General features: G+C 34.0%; 4 protein-coding genes across 4 annotated transcripts; all 4 read left to right on the top strand.

Annotated features, from left to right (window-relative positions):
• Nucleotides 1-383: 383 nt before the first annotated feature.
• Nucleotides 384-6,090, top strand: LOC110995909 (UDP-glucosyltransferase 2). Its single transcript, XM_022263316.2, has 4 exons — nucleotides 384-1,393; nucleotides 2,525-2,747; nucleotides 4,704-4,920; nucleotides 5,652-6,090. The coding sequence occupies exons 1-4, from the start codon at nucleotides 575-577 to the stop codon at nucleotides 5,965-5,967; spliced, it is 1,575 nt and encodes a 524-aa protein (XP_022119008.2). The 5' UTR covers nucleotides 384-574; the 3' UTR covers nucleotides 5,968-6,090.
• Nucleotides 6,091-6,228: 138 nt separating this feature from the next.
• LOC110995916 (UDP-glycosyltransferase UGT5-like) lies at nucleotides 6,229-9,710 on the top strand. The gene is made up of 4 exons (XM_045630787.1): nucleotides 6,229-7,053; nucleotides 7,469-7,691; nucleotides 8,477-8,693; nucleotides 9,417-9,710. The coding sequence occupies exons 1-4, from the start codon at nucleotides 6,244-6,246 to the stop codon at nucleotides 9,700-9,702; spliced, it is 1,536 nt and encodes a 511-aa protein (XP_045486743.1). The 5' UTR covers nucleotides 6,229-6,243; the 3' UTR covers nucleotides 9,703-9,710.
• Nucleotides 9,711-11,560: 1,850 nt separating this feature from the next.
• On the top strand, nucleotides 11,561-14,696 carry LOC110995915 (UDP-glycosyltransferase UGT5-like). The gene is made up of 4 exons (XM_045630865.1): nucleotides 11,561-11,761; nucleotides 12,551-12,770; nucleotides 13,769-13,985; nucleotides 14,412-14,696. The coding sequence occupies exons 1-4, from the start codon at nucleotides 11,561-11,563 to the stop codon at nucleotides 14,686-14,688; spliced, it is 915 nt and encodes a 304-aa protein (XP_045486821.1). The 3' UTR covers nucleotides 14,689-14,696.
• Nucleotides 14,697-15,876: 1,180 nt separating this feature from the next.
• On the top strand, nucleotides 15,877-19,246 carry LOC110995894 (UDP-glycosyltransferase UGT5-like). The gene is made up of 4 exons (XM_045630893.1): nucleotides 15,877-16,003; nucleotides 16,217-16,439; nucleotides 16,859-17,075; nucleotides 17,616-19,246. Exons 2-4 carry the CDS (start codon nucleotides 16,295-16,297, stop codon nucleotides 17,908-17,910), a joined length of 657 nt encoding a protein of 218 aa, XP_045486849.1. The 5' UTR covers nucleotides 15,877-16,003; nucleotides 16,217-16,294; the 3' UTR covers nucleotides 17,911-19,246.
• The last annotated feature ends 1,604 nt before the right edge of the window (nucleotides 19,247-20,850 follow it).

The following is a 20,850-nucleotide window of genomic DNA, read 5'->3' on the forward strand; positions in this document are numbered from 1 at the left end:
ACAATGTGTAGATATTATGTCTCAAAAATACAAGAATATCTGACTTCACAAATTAAAAAAAAACACATGTGCACATACACATCAATTACATTAGAACATAAGCAATATATCAAAGGTAAATAAATTAATAAATTTTAAAAAAATAAACAGAAAAGATATAATAATAACTAAAAGATAAAAATAACAACAACAGCAATAAACAAAACAAAATGAAAACTTAAACCACATTAAGAGCCTGCAAAACAAAGTTTTTAATTTTAAAGTTCATGGAATTTTTTTCAAATATTTAAAATCACGAGTAATGTAAATTCCCCACTACTGTGTTAGTCAAAACAACGCGTAACTTTCTTTTCCATAAAACCTACATTCAGTCGGCATTTCTCGACTGGTTTCGCAGCACGCGTTACTAACGGGGTCACGTTCAATGACGCGCGGTCATCGAATATTTTTGAGTATTACGACAGCTACACCGTCATCCGATTACTTCATACCGTCCTATTATTGGATACGCAGTGACATACCTTAAACATTTACCTAGTAACATCGGTGCCGCGAAGCAAAACGAACGTTTAATATGTCGAAATATTCGTTCCTGTTATTTTTAATCGCCCAACTGTTTGTCGTACAAGGTTATAGAATACTCGGTGTATTTCCATCAGCAGACCGCAACAACTACCTGACATACAAAGGACTGTTTAGTGAGTTAACGAGCCGTAATCAAAATGTGACTTTAATAAGCCACTTTCAACTGGATACATCGAACATTTACAAACATATTTCGCTCAGCACTAACCAGAAAATTGTGCGTAGTTACTCTTTCGAGTCAGTGATAGTGAATGAAGTGTCGCGGCTTCCATTTGAGACGCTGGTGTCGACTAAAGCCGGTAACGATGACTGTAAAATGCTAATGGACAATAGTGAGGTGAATGAATTGATAAGAACACGACCTCGATTCGATGTTATAGTCGTTGAATCTTATAACAGTGACTGCGCTCTCGCTTTGGCAGCAAATTTGAGTGCACCATACATCGCTTTCAATCCACAGCCGATTCATCCCTGGCATTTCAATAGACTTGGGATCAATTTCAATTCAGCTCATGTCCCTCAGTCGCTGTTGCAGTACGGACGGCAGCCCTGGTTTTTCGAGCGTTTGAAGAGTTTTGTGTTGTATTACATTACCCAATGGGTATACTATATTGGATCGCAAGTGACGGATCACGTTTATTTGTACAAATATTTGGGAGACAATCTTCCTACGTTGGAGAGCATCGCTTCTAACGCAAGCCTAGTGTTTGTAAATACACACCAATCCGTTTTCGGCGGGGTGGCTCGGTCAGACAACGTAATTGATATTGGAGGTATACACATCAGGCCTCCCAAGATTATTCCCACGGTAAGTAATTACCTACCGTAACTGGCTTGAAATTAATATTAGTTTATACTGTGTTATCTACTCTAGACATTGTAAATAATAATCGTAAACAAGAGTTGTTGTTTTGTTTCTTCACACGTAAAAAAACACAAAGAATATCGAGATATTTTTCCTTATTAATTAAGTGTAATACAATGTATATAAAAAGATATTTTTGGCGCTAAAGACATAGACATAACATTTATTACTAACAAAATAACAATAATCAAAAAGAAAAAATAATGAGATAACAATTTTTTCCTTTTAAATAACAAGGTACGTTTTATGTGTGTTATGCGTGTGTGTTGTAGTTGTAATTGGCCCAGACTCAGCATTATGCTGAGGAGCAGACTGTTCCACAGCTCTGGTCATTCTGCCAGAGACTACAGCGGCTAGTTTGCGCCTCAGTCGCAAAAAATAATAAGAATATTTAGTAGAAAAGATAATAATAATAGTAGTAAAAGTTAGCAGTGTAAGTCATGACTTAACTACTAACAACACTTCATTAAGTGCTATGTAAAAGTGTAAAGTAAATAAAATAAAATTAAAAATAAGTATTAGTGTTAAGAAATAGATAAATAAGAGCACCAACTACATATTGTAACACGCAATATGATTATTATTTTTGGATGCGTTCACACTTGTCACAGTATTAATATTTTACTAAACGAAGACTGTTAGCGACATTTATTAATAAATATGCTGGAGCAACTCATTTCTATTTATTATATCATTCGCCCACTTTTACTAAGACTTAAATCTGAATTAGACTCGCTTAGGCCTGTTAAACATATACTGTTATATATATATTAGCTGACCCGGCGAACTTTGTTCCGCCTACCAGTCAACTTTGGTTTATTTTAATTTAGGATTTCATTTAGGTAATAACATTAAACAATTTTTTTTGCAACTACAGAAATGATTTATTGATGAGGGGGCAAACGGGCAGGAAGCTCGCCTGATGTTACCGTTATATGTTAAGTGATACCGCTGCCCATGGACACTCAATGCCAGAGGGCTCGCGAGTGCGTTGCTTTTAAAATTTGGAACGCTCTTATGATTGATATAAATGTATACCTGTTTCACAATGTATAGTTATAATATATATTTCAGGATATTGAGCGGTTCCTAACTGAAGCAGAACATGGTGTAATTTACATGAACTTAGGTTCAACAGTAAAGGACTCGACACTACCGAGCGATAAATTAAATGAACTGCTATCAACATTTGGTAAATTGCCTCTTAGAGTGTTGTGGAAATGGGATGGAGGCATCGTGGAGAATCTGCCAAGAAACGTTATGACTATGAGATGGCTGCCTCAATATGATATCTTAAGTGAGTACCGCTGATATTCAATTTCATATTACTATGAATATTACATAGAATGTTTCAGGATTTATTTTCAAATACCCGCCAGTATTACGGGTTTAAGTACCGTCGTATAATAAAGTAATTTTGTTATTATATTTTATGTAAGTCTTAGAATAGGCTAAACAATAAAAAAAATAAATGCCGATAACATTTTTCCTGCTACTTATTTATTTTCCTGATTTTCATTTTTACAGTAACTTAATAATACAATAGAAAACTAAACTAAAACATAATAAAAACATAACAAGTAAAAACTTTTAAATAATGCAATTCTTGTGAATTCAGCCAGTGTGCAACTAAAAACATCTGTCTCACCAGCAATAATATTTAGGGAGCGCAAGACACGCGTTAATGGTATCTGAGTAAGTTAGTACGCGCCCGAAGCAATTGCTATCGTTTACCACGCCGAGTGTTATTTGGCTCACGCAGCCCCAGTCTATCCAACATTTCCGCATTATATATTGTACCTCTAAGGACCTTAAAAAATATAATGTGATAGTAAAATTGTCTTTGCAACTAATCATTAAAGTTGGTAATATATAGTGAAACGGCAAAATTATCCGTTTAATAACTTGGGACAATACATCATGAGGATCCCTATATATATCCCTAGATATATACGGTTGACCACAATGAATGTTGTAATATATGTAATGTAGTATTTGTTTTTGGGTCAAATAAAGAAACTTTTTATTTATTATTATATTTATTTATTATCCCCAGCTGATTACGAATGAACTTTCCCCGTTTTCACTTTAACACTCTACATACATTGACCCAAAAAGTCGACAGCGTGTCAGATATTATGTACCTAATACCTGCCTGGTCACTTATTAGAAAAACAAATGAATTATGAAGCAGATATTAAACTTAGCGATGGGACAATATTTTGTGTACTCATTTAGATATAACAAAGACTTTGCAAATATAAAGCTCTGAATTTTTTTTAAATGAAAAGCCTTATTGTTTTCGAGCGATCACTTCTCGGCAACCTCTGTGAGAGATAAATATAAGTAGTGCAAAGAGAGTGAGACGAAATGAAACTATGAATAAAAACTAAGAGCAAAGCAATCAAAACATACTGAACAGTGAAAAGGACAATAATAAAGAAGAACATATGAAAACAAAAAAAAAACAAAAATAAGCTAATTATATTTTATCATAGACCAGTTCAATACCTTGAAAGTTGAAGTAGACGTCAACATGTCATTGTGTTAGACTTGAGTTTGGTATCAAAGTTCATTGCCCTTTTATTTATGTTATGAAAAATAAAATACTGGCTTATATATGTATTAATTGTGACTCATTAACCCCAAGGTTAGCTTTTACATTTTTGTTTATATTAATATTGTGTTTTTAGAATTACTTTATTTGAATTATTGTGTTATTTTTCATTTTTCCTTACTTGGGTTGCCTGGAAGAAATCACTTCGTAGCGATTAGATCGCCTTATGTAACTGTTTTTTCATATGTATGCTTTGTATTAGGTAACAAAGTGTATACTAATAAATGATTTAAATTAAAATAAATCGTTAGGATGATTTTTATAATATAAAAAAATACACATAAATGCCTGCAAATTTGTCTTAACAGGATGTTTACACAGAAATTGCATTGATAAGTCTTAAACAGAGATATGTGTTGTTACCCAAACTATTGGTTTTAATAGTACAAAGAACTAAATTACGAATTTAGACTGTATCTTTTTTATCTACTATGTTATATACTGTATTACATAGGTTTTATTATTAATAAACTTTAGATTGTACAACCATAACATTCTTGCAAATAAATTATTATTATTACATATTTGCCTTTCTCAATGTTTATCGTAGAAGTTCTACTGCTGCACAGCTGGGATTCGAACGAACAGGAAACCTCTAGCTCCACTCCAGATTAAAGAACTTCTTATTTTTTCCAGAACATATCAACGTAAAAGCTTTCATCTCACATGCTGGTACTTTAAGCACGATTGAAGCCTTGGATGCAGGTGTACCAGTCATTGCAATTCCATTGTTTGGAGACCAGTATGGCAATGCAGCTGCTTTGGTTGATGCTGGAATGGCAACAATCGTTCCTTACGAGAACTTGAACAAGGAGTATCTGTTGGACGCGATAAATGATGTATTAGATAAAAGGTACGTATTTTATTTATGGTGTTCAGTTATTGGCTTGCCTGTACGAGCTAAATATAATCTGATATAAAGTTAGTAAAAGTTTCAAGATGACTATTAGAAATATATTTAGCGAGACAATATATTTTTAGAAATGCTTGTCAAATACTTACACAAATCATATATTTCTGTTTTAAAATATGTAGGTGTTTCTTACTTCCTCTCACACTGGCGAAACCTTTGTAAAACCTTTATTATCGTGGATAACCCGATACCATGTTGTTACCTTGGTGCAGACATCCAGATAGAGTTGATACATACACTAAATATATTAATATATTATACAGATACTCCTGACAATTTAAATACATATTTAACATTCCCCTGTACCAGTTGTACAGGTGCTAAGTTTAATATTAAAAAAAAATTCTGATTCGCTTATTATTTCCCAATTCTATACAAAATGCGATGAACACTCAGGATGTCCACATGAAGAAGTTCAAAATGTATCATAATCATATAATTATATCTTGATATGATTTGATTTTGATACAATAAATAATAGAATTTCTATAAACACATATAAGCGATTATGAAGTCTGATTATTATTCTTTTTTTTTTATAGAACAGGGTGCACATGGGCAGGAGGCTCACTTGATGTTAAGTGATACTGCCGCCCATGGATGCTAGAGGGCTCGCGATGGCGTTGCTGGCCTTAAATCTTTATACGATAAAGTAATATAAATTGTTTCAGGACACAAGATCGGGCAAAGACTGTCTCACGGATGTGGCGCGATCGTCCTATGTCACCGCTTGAAACTGCCATCTATTGGATTGAATACGTAGCTAGATATCAGGGAACACCTAACTTAGTAGCGACATCTACCACCGTACCTTGGTACCAACAAATGCAGTTAGATGTTTTAGCATTCGTTGGGGCTGTTCTTTACATACTTGCCTTTGTTGTTATGAAACTTTTGAGTGTATGTTGTTGTTGTTGCCAGAGTGATGTCACTATACAAATTGACAAAAGTGATGTAAAGGGCTCAAAAAGTGTAAAATTTGAATAAGTTATGTATATTTCGTTCACTCTCAAAGGAACTAACAATTTCCTACCATAAGGTACTTAATTGACTATCAACTAGACTGGTTTTGTTAATTTATCATACTTTTAATATACATTTTAAGAACAATTGTATTTTTATTATCAAACATTCATTGAAAGGAGAACATAAAACACGAATAACATAACGTAGGAATAGATAAAAATGTAATAATATTGCAACCTCGTCACGGCGTTAATGTTACAAATAAATTTTAATAGTTGCAATTCTAACGTCGGAAAAATGCCGGCTTACATACGAGTATGTATTACTGCATTAATATACTTAAATCACATACAAGCACACAACATTTTAGCTGTTCTACCATATCCCGGAAGAAGCCATCATGTTGCATTTCTACCCTTCTTCAAAGAACTGGCTCGAAGAGGTAACAACGTTACCCTCATATCTCATTATCCACAAGAAAAGCCCCTCAAAAACTTAAATGAAATCATACTGTCTGAAAAGGAGTTTCAAAACTGGGTTCCAGTCACTACTCCATCATATTTAACGGTGTTGGTGGCTGGAGTTGTGTTAGTTTATACGGGAGCGGCATCCTGCAAGACACTACTAGACAATCAAGGCGTTCAAGATCTTTGGAAATATCGAAAAAACTTTGATGTTGTTCTCGTCGAACAATTCAACAGTGATTGTAGTTTGGGATTGGCTTACGAACTTGGTGCTCCAGTTGTGGGTATAACAGCAAACTCTTTAATGCCACAGCATTATAAACGCTACGGAGTACCAGATAATCCCTCGTATACTAGAAATCAGGTGTTGGGTGGCAGAACAAGGGGCACGTTATTCGAGAGAGTGGAAAGAACGTTAATTGGTATTTACATCAACTACATGGTTGACTTTGCTAGTCAGTTCCTTGATGAATACTATTTAAGACAGTATTTCCCAAATATTCCACCAATAAAGGAGTTAGAAAAGAATATAAAATTCCTTCTATTATACCAGCATTTTGTTTTAAATAGTGCACTGCTTCTACCCTCGAACGTTATTGAAGTGGCTGGTCATCATGTACTCGAACCAAAGACTTTACCAAAAGTAAGTAACCAGTAAGACATACTTATCCGTTTTTAGCTGATATCTGAATTGCTTTTCGTTAATTGTTGTTATAGAATTACCCATTTATAGTATGTACCTAATAAAAGAACTTTTTGAAACGTGGCGTCTACCTGATACAATATATCCACACACACACACTCTCAACACTCACTCACTCACACTCACATACACCCATACAACTTTTATTTCTACTAACTTCTAACTAGTAATCTAGTTTGCCCACCCATATATGTAGGTACTTTTTGTTACCACTCAGAATAACTTATCTGTGGAATCGAAGCCTGGTTATCCAATACTTTCTTAATTCTTATCACATTGTTTGTTGCAATTGTTATATGTAAAATTTTCTTTAAGGGCTGATACAATAGCCATATTTTACACTTTATTTCCCTAGGACTTAAAACGATTCATAGAAGAATCCAAACATGGTGTGATTTATATAAGTTTCGGGTCAATGATAAAGGCAACTTCGTTGTCAAAATATAAGTTACAAGCTATTTTGGACGTGTTAGAAGAGCTACCACAAAGAGTTATATGGAAATGGGATAATGACAATTTACCGTTTGAAATGAAAAAGATATATTCATCTAAATGGTTGCCACAAAATGATATATTAGGTAAGGTTTAATAACAAGACGGTAAGTAAACGTAATAAGTTTAAGGAATCAAATATAATGATACTATCGGGGCAATAAAGCCTTGTTGTATGTACAAAAATATAAACGATTTTAAAAATCAAATGGTGACTTTCACCAGTATATTACTCCAAACAGAACTAATCTAAGCCAGGCGTCTGATGATAAACCACTCATATGGAAATTGTTCAAATCTCAAATTGTATTCGTTTGACGACTCCCAAGCAAAATAAGAGAATCATCACTTATAAGTTCAAAACTCTCAAATGTTAATTAATCAATTAATTTTTATCCTAATCCTTGGGATCGATTTGCTTCAATTCTAAAAATGTGTATCACTCAAAACTTGGCTATTATAAAAGAGTGGCGTAGGGTTTCTTGCCACTTATTCTTGCCCGTTCTGCGACCTTTTGTTCTTACCTGTACAGACTTTTAGTAAATTAGAATCAATTTCTCAAATCGTCGTCAAATCTTTTCTGTTGACGTTCAGAAGTAAGTGTAGTTGGTTACCTTTATGAATCAAGTTATTTTGAGTTTGATTTTATGCTTTCTGTAGTTTAAGCTCTGACGTCGAATCAAACACAATATACCATACATCACGGCCATCTTCAGTTTCTTTTTACATTTTTAATCTAAAGGATCTGTTTATTATTATGACATTATGCTTTTTTAATTATGTGTCATGTGACGTTTTGCTAATACACAAATGTGTTTATCCTAGGAACTATTGTACCGATCTTTGTATTATTTTTTCTACTGAATTTCAGCTCACCCAAACGTGGTAGCATTCTTTTCCCACTGTGGACAAGTGGGTATAACTGAAGCAATACACTATGGAGTACCGGTATTAGGAATACCCATGTTCGGAGACCAGATTTCCAATGCTGCTGCCGTTGAAGAAAGTGGACTGGGGGTACAGACTGCTGTTAATGATTTGACCAAAGAGAATCTTATGAAGAAGTTTAAAACTATATTGGATCCCGAGTAAGTGACTTTATGTATCACACATTCTTTTTATTGAATCGTCGTTCGTAGTAAAACATTATTTTAATGGTATTCGTATGTTATTGTTTTATACATATAACGAAATATATTGCTTTATAAAATTGTAAGTTACATAATTATGTATATCACACTAGCCGCCCGTCCTGGCTTCGCACGGCTGGACACATTCTGTTTTTTTTTACATTTGGTAACTTTTTGTAGTTTTAGTAGGGTACCTAACATTTCTAGCAATTAAATTAAGCCTATATTAATCAGTGGTAATGTAGCATTCAAACGGTGAAATAAATTTTAATCGGTCCAGTACTTTTTGAGCCTGTTCATTACAAACATACTTATATACAAATCTTTCCTCTTTATATATTAGTATAGATTAAATAGAAATTACCACGGAGTTATGGTCAGTAGAAAAATAAAATAAACTTATTCCTTCTACGAATTAAAATTCAAACAAATGTGTAATTTAATAGATTTTATATAGAACAAGGAGCATACCGCCCCCTCCCATTGTGTTTCTCATTGCTCAAGAAGCACCGTTTTAAGAATTGGAGCGCTTTTTGACCTTTTCCACATAGTTTTCGTTACCAATATACTAACGTTTAAATAAGAACCGCTTGGTCTCGTTTCCGTTCACATTAATCACAATGAGTTCTCCTGTTATTATTTTTAAGTAACATTTTAACTGTTGAAGTGTTTTTTATTCAGTTTCAGAAGCAACGTGAAGATATTATCAAGGATGTACCGAGATAGGCCAGTCTCATCTCTCAACGCCTCTGTATTTTGGACGGAATTTGTCGCTCGGTATCCGAACGCAACATTTAGAAGTCCCATTTTAAATGTACCATTATATCAGTATTACTGCTTTGACGTTTTAGCAGTATTTATATTGCTATTATTACTTATTTTCATGCTTATAAAAGCCGCAATACGATGTACTATACTTTACATTTCCTATTGCTTAAGGAGGAAACCGAAAAATAAAAGTCAGTGATATCTAAATTTAGTTTTATTATTAATATGCTACTCAAAAACTAAAGACTGAAATGTCTTAAAACACATATTAGTAAAATCATTCTTATACCTGTTAGGTGTAAGAATGAATTTAACCGTATATATATACATATATATATATATATATAAATATCCAAATCTATATATATAGATATCAATATCCTGAAGGTAATTTTTAAAGCCTGACTTATATAAAATCTCCCCATATCGCGGAGAACTATTGAAACAAGTTTCTTATTCTGACGCCCTAACGCAATAATTAATCCACAATCGATCGATTGTTTTCAATCTGAGATCAGACAGTGACAGTCGATCGATCTCCTAACTGCATCTCAATAATCAAACCCTACGAAGAAAATCCATTTTTGGCAATGGATAGAATGCAATTTCTTTGCACTTTACGTTCATATTTGATAATCAATATAAACCAAAGAAAGTAAATAAAACCGTACAAATAATATTGAAATATACATGTCTATGTTTAAAACATATCACATAGCTTTTTAATTATTAAAAAAAAATGTTGTAACTGAAAATCTTAAGATTTTCTAAGTTCTATCCACTCCACCGATCCGACCTACCATGTACTTGTATCGACAGAATAAGGATGGCTAGAAAGTACGAACATAGGTCTAGCAGTGAACAGAACAAAAACTAAACTGATGTTAGTGGATCGAGCCAGTAAGCTTCCACGTGTCATTTGCAACATTCCAGGATTCCGCTTTATATATCTTAGATCCTAGATCTCCAACGACGGCAGTTTTGTCCCCGAAATAAAAAGGCGGATCGGCATTGCTAAGGATGCCACGATACGTTTTTGCAACATCTGGAAGAAAAGAGGAATTGGTATCAAAACTAAAATAAGACTGATACGGGTTCTAGTTTTCCCTATCTTCCTGTATGGAGTAGAAACGTGGACCATCCTGGCTCGGGAACGGCAAAGGATCGATGCCTTGGAGATGTGGTGCTGGCGGCGAATGCTCAGAATACCATCATTTTAATTTTAAAGTTTGGTGTATCAAATATCAAACGAAAACAAAACATGAAAAAGGATAAATAATTTGCTATAAAATCAACAATGTACATCTCAAATAAAAGTTTTAGCTGACTTTGTGTTACTATTTTAAATCATTGAAGGCTATAAACATTTAAGTACTAACATAAAAATGATAAGAATCTTCACGACTTTTGTTACAAATAAGTTATTCCAGCTAAACACGATGAGACTAAACGTAGTATTGGCTCTTGTAATACTAAAATGCGTTTTGGTTTGCAAAGTAAATTCGTATAATATACTCGGAGTGTTCCCTTTCCTTGGAAAAAGCCATTTTTACGTCTACCAAGTGTATCTACAAGAACTAGCAAAGAGAGGCCACAATGTAACAGTTGTTTCTTTCTTTCCTCAAAAGCAACCGTTGAAGAATTACCACGACATCGATTTAGGAAAAGATAATAAGTACTTCGAGTTCAGACATCCAATTATCGTTTCCTCCTTTCACAAGCTTCTTTCTTTGACAATCCTGCAGCCAGTGATGGGACCTTACACATGTCGGTTGATCCTTGAAGATGATGAGGTTCAAAGCCTGTTAAGGTCTAAGCAAACGTTTGATCTGTTAGTGATGGAGCAGTTTAATGTTGATTGCCCGCTGAGTATAGCATACAAACTAAACGCACCAGTTGTAGGCATGACATCTGGTCTCATGTTACCATGGCACTATAACCGATACGGAGTACCATACAACCCTTCATATGTTTTGTATGACATATTTAATGGCGTATCGAAACCTACTTTCCTGGATCGAATTGTAAGAACAATTTCCTACCATTACATAAAAATAATGCAACGTGTTTGTTCCATAAGTGAGGACAGGGTGATTGCAGATTTTTTCGATGACGTGCCTCCAATAGAAGAATTGAGTCGTAAGATAAAGTTTTTGCTTCTATATCAAAACTTTGTTGTTAGTGGCACACAAATTCTACCATCAAACGTCATTGAAGTTGGGGGTTTTCATGTGGCCAAAGCAAAAAGATTACCAACGGTAAGTATTTTTTATACAAACGGCAATCTGGCAGGAGGATGCAAGAGAGCTCGCGAATGCATTCCTGGCCTTCTCAATACAATTCTAAAAAGAAGCATGGAATATAAAACCTGCTCTGAGATATAAGTATATAAACAATTATTTTTAATTTAAAAATATGTTGAAAGCGGACAGAAGGATCCCCTGATGTTATGTTAAGTGATAATAATAATAACAATAATATATTTCAAGTTTGTTTCACAGGAAAAGCTTATATATAATTGCACTAATTATATAAACAATATTAGTCAGGTTTATCTGACGCTGAACTAGGTCTGAACCTGTATTTCAGCATAACGCCTAACCACTTAAATATATCAGATAAAAACTCTAGCATCAAGAACATAACTCATTGGAAAAACAAATATCTTATAAATTATAACATACAATCTATTTAACAAGTAGTATTATGGTGTGGAGTGTTCAAGTGTTCTCCCTGTGAGTAAGGTGAGAGGGTGTATGTGTGTGTGTGAGAGAGAGAGTGTTAAATATGTTGAAAGTGCTATATTAATGAAAAATACATTATACCTGAACATAAATAATGTATTAAATGCTTTTCAATTTGTATATATGTCATGTTTTATATTGTGATGTTAAGTGATACCTAGCCACTTTCAATGACTAACGGCCGCGTGTGCGTTTCTGGCCTTTTAAATACATACTATCATAAAGAGAATTGGGCTCTAACACCTTCATCAACGTCATCTGATTTCAATTAAACAAATGATAAGCAGGCGTATGTTTTTACAGGACCTTAAAAAGTTTATAGAAGAGTCAAAAAATGGAGTTATTTATATAAGCTTTGGAACTATTCTGAATGGGTCATCTATGCCACGAAGAGCTTTTGACGCAATACTGGGAGCTTTGAAAGAATTACCCCACAGGGTTGTATGGAAATGGGAAAAAGAGATACCTGATAATCCTGATTTTATTTATGTGTCTAAATGGATGCCTCAAAATGACATATTAGGTAAATCATATTACATATATACATACTATAGTTGGTGATATCATTAATAAACATATTATTGGGATTGATTTGCTCCAGTTCAAACAATTTGTATTAAAAACTTGACGATTGAAAAGAGTGGTGGAAAGTTTCTTGCCAGTTCTTCTTACCCGCTCTACGCCCTTGACTTGCGAACTGGTGGTAAATGTAAATTTACAATTAATTTAATTTGTTTTCCTTGACGTTCATAAGTGTACATGTTTACCTAAATGAATAAAGATATTATGACTATGACTATGACTATTGCCGATATTAAAATAAATGTAAGGAGAAAAACACATATAAAAGATCTAACATAATTAAATGGTAGAATTTTACATATAAGTTATACATATTACATTATCAATCATATCATCATAATCAATTTTTATACTTTCTTATATAATTATTTTATGATTACATCATCACATAATTAAATTGCGCCATACGAACAAGTGTTAGTTGGACAAAGAAAAACCGATTGATAGCAGACTGTTTGCACGTCGGGCGGCTGTTGGCGTTTCGAACCATTATCGTTACTGCAACACGGCTTGGGGTTTTTAAACTATATTTAAAATCTGTTATAACGACATCGAAGGGACTATTCATATTTGGTCGTAGAGGCCGATAGTCGTAAAAGCCTATGGCGTTATTAAGTACATACTACAGTACAAGTAATACAATAGAATTTAGCCGGGACTATCTGTCAAATACACTCTATTTTTACATACATTCACCTAACGAGAAAATTTAGAGTAGGTTAGTCATGTGTTATGAAAAATAAGCTATATAAAATAAAAATATTAGTTTCTAACAATATGTACAATATAGTTGTACAAAACACTTATTTACAAAGGTGCCAGCAGGTCGCATTGATGTTACAACATGCATTATGTGGCCATTGTATAGTTATATATCCGGTGTGTTCTAATCGATATCTGCATAAACTGTTTTGACTGTAATTAAATTTATCCTTCTAGCACATCCCAATGTTATTGCATTCTTCTCACACTGTGGACAGTTAGGAACTACAGAAGCTGTACATCATGGAGTTCCCATTATCGGCATGCCAATCACAGCAGACCAATTTTCAAACGCAGCTGCTATCGAAGAAAAGGGTCTTGGTGTTCAAGTGGATCTTAATGCTATCACTAAGGAGTTGTTATTAGAAAAATTCAAAATCATTTTAAATCCCAGGTTAGTATTTGATACTCAAAATAACTGTAATCATAAAATGTACACTTGACACACAATGAACGCCAACTGAAAAGATGTTATCTGGTTGGTGGTACGCTAAGATTTGGTTTGTTTCGAGTATAATAGTGGTGAAACTCACCATTTGTCTTAAACTCGTTTGTATTTTTTTCTACATACAACTAGACTACAAGAATATATCGACCGGATAGTGCCATAATATATAATTCCTTAAACTTATTACGTACCAACTCCGCTAGGGAAACACAGCCAAACCCCCTGAATAGCCTACTTCTGCAGCAGAAATATGGATTGAACCTCTGCAGCAGAATATAACGCTGTGAAATTAGCTACGATACACAATTATAGCCGTGTTCTAACAAATTAAATATAAGTACTCCAATAGTCCAATGATTGATTTCTTTACAGGTTCAAATCTCAGGTCGAAAATATATCTAAAATGTGGCATGATCGACCAGTCTCAGCCATTAATACTGCAATACATTGGACGGAATTTGCTGCACGATATCCAAACTTCACATACACCTCGCCGATAATCGACATTGCAATGTATCAGTACCTATGCTTAGATGTCATGTTAATAATTTGTGTATTATTCATCTCGCTTCTGTATATTATGAAATGTCTGTTTATAGTATGGAAAAAGTCGAGAAAATCACCGAATACAAAAATAAAGACATCCTAACTTTCACAGTATTTTGTTTGTACTTACATTCTGTATCCGCTGTTTAAATATTAAGCAGTATAAGGGTCTGTTTCACAATGTATGGATAAAGTGCCAAATAGCTATGCAACACATGAATTATTCGAAAGATAAAAGTTCCAAATAAGATACTTCGAATTTCATGACGTATAGCGCTATCTGACAGTCGTGAAACGCAAAAATACTATTTATCATACCAATAAGTAACAAATAGCTTATTTGGAACTTATCCAGACATTGTGAAACAGGCCCTTAAACAATTTATAATATCCACAATACCGTTATCATTATATAATATGCATTTGTTTTATTGAACTAAAATAATCAGTCATGTAACTGGGTTCTAATAAAAAGTTATTAGAACCCAGTAATTAGACATAAATTAATAAATCTAATATAAAACAACGTTGATCTTAGTCATTGTATTCGGTAGAACTAGTTTTTGTTCTCGTCTCGCTTGGAGCGGTCGTGTTTTATTACGCATTGATGAACATGAACTGTGTTGTGATATTGATATCGATTATAATTACTCTGCAACCATGTTATTCACTCAATATTATAGGAATATTCCCTTATCAGGGAAAAAGCCATTTCTTCGTGCATCGCGTGTATTTACAAGAGCTTGTCAAACGAGGACACAACGTAACTGTTATATCACACTTCCCAGAAAGTGATCCACCGTCCAATTACCATGATGTCAGCTTAGCGGGGAGTATAAAGATTCTAGAAGATGCTTCTCCTCTTATAAGATCATATTCAACAGTTTTAGGCACAGGAATATTCCTTACGAGTTCTGGACGTGAAAACTGTGAAGTAATGTTAGCAAATAAAAATGTTCAGAACCTTTTGAGAGATAAACCTAAGTTTGATATCGCTGTGGTTGAACAGTTTAATAGTGATTGCGGTTTAGGAGTGGCTTACATACTCGGAGCTCCAGTTATTGGAATTACATCCCACATACTAATGCCTTGGACGTATAGCCGGTTCGGAATACCAAATCACCCGGCTTTTGTGTCGTTTCACTTTTTGGAAGGAGGAACCAAACCTACATTTTACCAAAGAGTAGAACGGATTCTATTTGATTTTTATTTTAAAACGTCTTATTATATATCACAACAACGTGATCAGGATACTCTTGCTAAGTACTTCGATAATATACCACCCTTGGAACAACTTGCGCGAGACATAAAAATTCTTCTATTATACCATAACTTTGTTCTCACTGGTTCCAGGTTATTTCCAGCGAATGTTATTGAAGTCGGAGGCTACCATGTAGTCAAAGCAAAGCCATTGACCGGTGTGGGTATTTTTTATAAAGATTTTTATTTTTATAGAACCGGGGGCAAACGGGCAGGAGGCTCACCTGATGTTAAGTGATACCGGCGCCCATGGACACTCTCAATGCCAGAGACCTCGCGAGTGCTTTGCCGAACTTTTAAGAATTGGTACGCTCGGTAGATACCATAGTATTTTAATTAAAACATTTGATTAATGATTTCACAACTTTCAGGACCTTTTGAAGTTTGTTGAAGAGGCAGAACATGGGGTTATATACATAAGTTTTGGCTCAGTTGTCAAAAGTTCCACTATGCCTGATGAAAAACTGCAAGCAGTTTTAGGAGCGATTTCTGAACTTCCTCAGCGTTTTATTTGGAAGTGGGAGAGCAAAACTATATTGTTGGACAAAAATAAACTTTACCTTGCTGAATGGTTGCCACAAGTCGATATATTAGGTGAGAAATAATTGATGATGCCTATTACTAACCAAGTTGACTGCTGCAAAAAAATAAAGGTGATCAGTCACACACGCCGTCGACTTTTTGGATCTAAGTAAAGCCGGTTTCCTCACGTTTTCCTTCACCGGTCTGGCGAATGTTATGTGTGTGATCATAGAAAGTCCATTGGTGCAGATCCGGGGATCGTACCTACGACCTCAAGGATGAGAGTCCCACCTTGAAGCCATTAGGCCAACATTAAAGTAATTTAGTCCCATTTAATATATGTACATATATTGCTAGACAATCATAAATTTTTTGATCGGTGATACAATTACGGAACACGATGAATTTTTTTTGTGTTATGAAATTATTTGAAAATAAATAAAATATTAGTTGCTAAGGTTACATATTTTTATTTTACGTTTTTTTTTCAGGGCACCCAAAAACGTTAGCTTTTCTTTCTCATGCGGGGATGGGAGGAACAACAGAAGCCATTCATTTTGGAGTGCCTGTGGTTGCAATGCCCGTTTTAGGAGACCAGCCTTCTAATGCAGCAGCAATCGAAGAGAGTGGCCTAGGGGTTCAGTTACAAATCGAAGATCTCACTAAAGATAACCTTATTGCTGCATTTAAAAAAGTTCTAGATCGAAAGTAAGTACATGATTTCCTACTTTAAAAGAGTACCGAGAGTTTTTTACGCCGGCTTTTTCTCTCGGCTTACACCCTTTGTATTCTTTGTCGATTACTTATTTCAGTATTTTTTACTTGTTATAACGAATTCTAACCTTTCATCTTGATAATTTAAACACTTAACGCTTCAATAAAGTGTGCAAGTATTACATAACTTTGACAACAATGAATTATAAATTATTATTATGACATCGTGTTGTTGTTCTTATTACATGACTAAATGAATATTACTATAACATTTTCATTCCTATATTTATATAGCTGATTATGCGGATTTTTTTATTGATTACTCTAAATGTACTACTTTCTTGAAAAAAAATTGATTTATTATTATTATTGTCTGGTGTGTAAAAAATGAGAAATTTCGCTTTATGATTCCGAAGGTTTACGATACACCGCAGATACATCTGAAGTTCTGATGCTGCAGGCTGCAGCTCAAATTTGTCTAATCAAGAAGAATAACTTTATATTGTTGTGACACACAAACCTTCGCTATTTCAGATTCAAAGCAAATGTGGACGAAGTATCAAAAGCATGGCACGATCGACCAATACCACCTTTGGAGAGTGCGGTGTTCTGGACTGAGTTCGTAGCTCGTCATCCAAACATCACGTACAAAACTGCGGCTGTCGACACGCCCCTCTATCAATATTTCTGCCTTGATGTTATTAGCGCATTTTCTATAGCTATCGTTTTAATATATGCTATTTTAAGATGGATTATATCGGGAATATGTCGAAGAACAACAAAAGAAAAAAGTATTAATAATCTTAAGAAAAAATCAAAACGAGCTTAAGCTCGCTATAATCAAAGTCTACGCCAAATCATTTATTTCGATTAGGCCTATTAAAAATACACTTTTGTAAGTCAAACTTACAAGTAAAAATATGTTTTAAAAATGACTAGTTGTCCCTTCTGAAGGTAGTTTCAAATGGGAAGATTGGCAAGTAACTCCATACTTACTCTTTTAAAATAGTTTTTATTAGTTTGTATACATTAATTTCGTGATTATATGTAAAGACGATGCACCAAGAACAAAAAAACGACTATACTAAAAATAGGCGCATAGTGTAATAAAACAATGCAGCAGATAACTATATTATTATACATACTTAGTCACATATGGACAAATATTGCAACCATAGATTTTATATTATTCTTTACAAAAAAGAAATAGTTAACATACAGTCAAACAGTGAGCTACGTTTAAAAAAAACTAATCAAAGTTGATTAGTTTTTTTAAAGCAAATATACGTATAAACCTATGCAACTAGATTAGAAACCTGACTTAGTCTAGTTTGATAGATAAAGCAGGACCAGCCGGTTTCTAAGCATTTTTTATCTTCAATGTGTTTATTCTTAGTCGCTTATCGAAACCAAAAATAGGAAATACTTGTATTATATTATTAGATTTTTAGTATAATTCGATTGCTACTTAGTAACTATCAAATCATATTCTAATTACGTTACGTAAATTATATTTATAGGTAAACTTTATGTGGAGGTTTGCGCACGTACTTCTGCTTGCAAACTAATCACTGGAACTGCAACTACATGTGAGGCTATTACAAAAAATACATTAAATCTTATCTAAAATCTAAATAATTAATAATAACTAAGCCTCATTTATTCCTTGAAACGTTTACAAAATAACACACTTAAAATAAATTACATAATATATATTTTTAAGGACCTCCTATAGGCTTCCTACAATTGGTTACATATCTGTGTTAACAACTAATTAATCTGATATATATTCGATTAACGTGATTGCTACGTGTTTAAATATAATACTCATATCATTTAACTCAAAGTTTCGAATGCTTCACCTGATAACGACTTCTGGAACGCATTCGAAACGTCGAGAGTTTAAGAGATTCAGGACCTGAGAATCTTTTTTCCTTCGAAATTTCATGAACTGTGAACTGCCGTGGCCATGATTCGTGTTTCTTACTCTGGACCTCCACAGCAGTACCTACGTCCACACAGTCGCCGATTGCGTATTGTCGCTTGCCCTGCTAGCCTACTTGAAGCTCCTATTGAACAAACTCAATTTTTTTCTATATTTGTACATATACTCGTGAACGGATACTACTTGTGGTGACTGGGCGTACTTGAATTTGTGTATGCGGTGATGTTATTTATTTTGACTATGTATTTGCGCGTTGTTTCCACGATAATGTAAGTGCGTGCTCCTATTTCACCATACTTCCTGCTGATAGAGGACAAATCTTTATTTTTAATTTATTTTTTATTATAAACTAGCTGACCCGGCAGACTTCGTACTGCCTCATCGATAAATAAAAGACCTAATCTTTTGTATAAAATGATTTTAAAACAAACAAAATAATTATTAATGAAAAAGCATTTATTGAATAAAGCATGAAGTTTTATTATTATTTTCGATACATCATGTTGCTTACTTAGAAATCAGAGTTTTCCTGAAATACTGGCTATTTATAAGGTTTAAATTTGATATTCACAGACACACACTGTGAAAATACAGTCTGTTAATTAATTTAAAGCTTTCTCATAAACTATATTTTTTGTTTTGTTTTGTGGTGCGTAAATAAACAAAGAAGACGGTTTTCCGACGCGCGAACACGCGACGTATAATTGTCCATGCGCGAAACAGGGAAACTCCAAGTTGCTTCCACAAACTTCTAAAGACTGTCCTTGCGATTTATTTATGGTCTTCGCAAAGGCCAGACGTACTGGAAATTGTAAGCGTTTAAAATCGAATGGTAAGTCCGTTGGAATCATCGGTATCCGCGGGATCAAGACATCCTCTCCTTTGTATTTTCCTTTTATGATTGTCGCCTCAATGACGTTATTCATCAGTCTTTTCACAGCCAGTCTTGTTCCATTGCATAGTCGAGGTTGATTAATGTTACGCAGCATGATGACAACTGATCCTACTTTTAACTGCAAATTGTGAGGTGGTAATCCAGGCAATTCCAGTGAATTTAAAAACTCAGTGGGATAGTTGATTACGTCATCCTGGTTCATTACGGTGTCGACTGATTTGAAGGAAACCATAATTTAATTTGTCTTTATTATTATTGATTTATCTTTCGATTTCTATATAGTCTTATTAAAAAAATAATCGGACAGAGTAACAACTTAAGTTAGCTAAAATAAAAAAAATAATCGGACAGAGTAACAACTGAAGTTAGCTAAAATTGTGTTTATTTATGTACTATGTATTTTGAGACTATGCAATTTTGTCGCGTTCGCGATTCACTTTCACTTTTGTTGAGTTTCAGAACGCGATATTAGGTCCTCCAACGCGCACGCGAATTTGAACTTTATGCAGCAGTAACAAATTACAAATTGACTCTCCATTTTATTTAGAAAACGTTTGTATGGGAAATAGAAAAATGCTGTTTTGAGGATTTTCCCGGCAATTATTCGAATTTTTCTCACCTTTTAAACCTTCCCTAGACCTCCACGAATAATTCAAGACCAAGATAAGATAAATCCGTTCAGCCGTTCTCGAGTTTTAGCGAGACTAACGAACAGCAATTGATTTTTATATATATAGACTAGCTGACCTGGCTAACGTCCTTTTGCCATGTATATCATTTATGGTTATTGTGCCTCACTCGACATAGATAGGTATAGTGTGTCGCGGACTTTTTTGTAGATATTTATAAGATCTACAATTACTTACAACATTTTATGGTTCTATTTTTAATAGTTTAGGCAGGGTTCGCAAAATAAATAACTTTTTTTA

The sequence above is a fragment of the Pieris rapae genome, chromosome 13, assembly GCF_905147795.1.
Source record: "Pieris rapae chromosome 13, ilPieRapa1.1, whole genome shotgun sequence".
NCBI classification, from domain to species: Eukaryota; Metazoa; Arthropoda; class Insecta; order Lepidoptera; family Pieridae; genus Pieris; species Pieris rapae.

What these genes read in the sequence shown, in the direction of transcription:
- LOC110995894 (XM_045630893.1), top strand. Translation starts at nt 16,295, where the DNA reads ATGCCTGATGAAAAACTGCAAGCAGTTTTAGGAGCGATTTCTGAACTT. An exon ending in GCCACAAGTCGATATATTAG is followed by an intron (nt 16,440 to 16,858) that starts GTGAGAAATAAT and finishes TTTTTTTTTCAG; the next exon opens with GGCACCCAAAAACGTTAGCT. An exon ending in AAAAAAGTTCTAGATCGAAA is followed by an intron (nt 17,076 to 17,615) that starts GTAAGTACATGA and finishes TCGCTATTTCAG; the next exon opens with ATTCAAAGCAAATGTGGACG.
- LOC110995909 (XM_022263316.2), top strand. Translation starts at nt 575, where the DNA reads ATGTCGAAATATTCGTTCCTGTTATTTTTAATCGCCCAACTGTTTGTC. An exon ending in GCCTCAATATGATATCTTAA is followed by an intron (nt 2,748 to 4,703) that starts GTGAGTACCGCT and finishes TATTTTTTCCAG; the next exon opens with AACATATCAACGTAAAAGCT. An exon ending in AATGATGTATTAGATAAAAG is followed by an intron (nt 4,921 to 5,651) that starts GTACGTATTTTA and finishes AAATTGTTTCAG; the next exon opens with GACACAAGATCGGGCAAAGA.
- LOC110995915 (XM_045630865.1), top strand. Translation starts at nt 11,561, where the DNA reads ATGCAACGTGTTTGTTCCATAAGTGAGGACAGGGTGATTGCAGATTTT. An exon ending in AAGCAAAAAGATTACCAACG is followed by an intron (nt 11,762 to 12,550) that starts GTAAGTATTTTT and finishes ATGTTTTTACAG; the next exon opens with GACCTTAAAAAGTTTATAGA. An exon ending in GCCTCAAAATGACATATTAG is followed by an intron (nt 12,771 to 13,768) that starts GTAAATCATATT and finishes TTATCCTTCTAG; the next exon opens with CACATCCCAATGTTATTGCA.
- LOC110995916 (XM_045630787.1), top strand. Translation starts at nt 6,244, where the DNA reads ATGCCGGCTTACATACGAGTATGTATTACTGCATTAATATACTTAAAT. An exon ending in AACCAAAGACTTTACCAAAA is followed by an intron (nt 7,054 to 7,468) that starts GTAAGTAACCAG and finishes TTATTTCCCTAG; the next exon opens with GACTTAAAACGATTCATAGA. An exon ending in GCCACAAAATGATATATTAG is followed by an intron (nt 7,692 to 8,476) that starts GTAAGGTTTAAT and finishes ACTGAATTTCAG; the next exon opens with CTCACCCAAACGTGGTAGCA.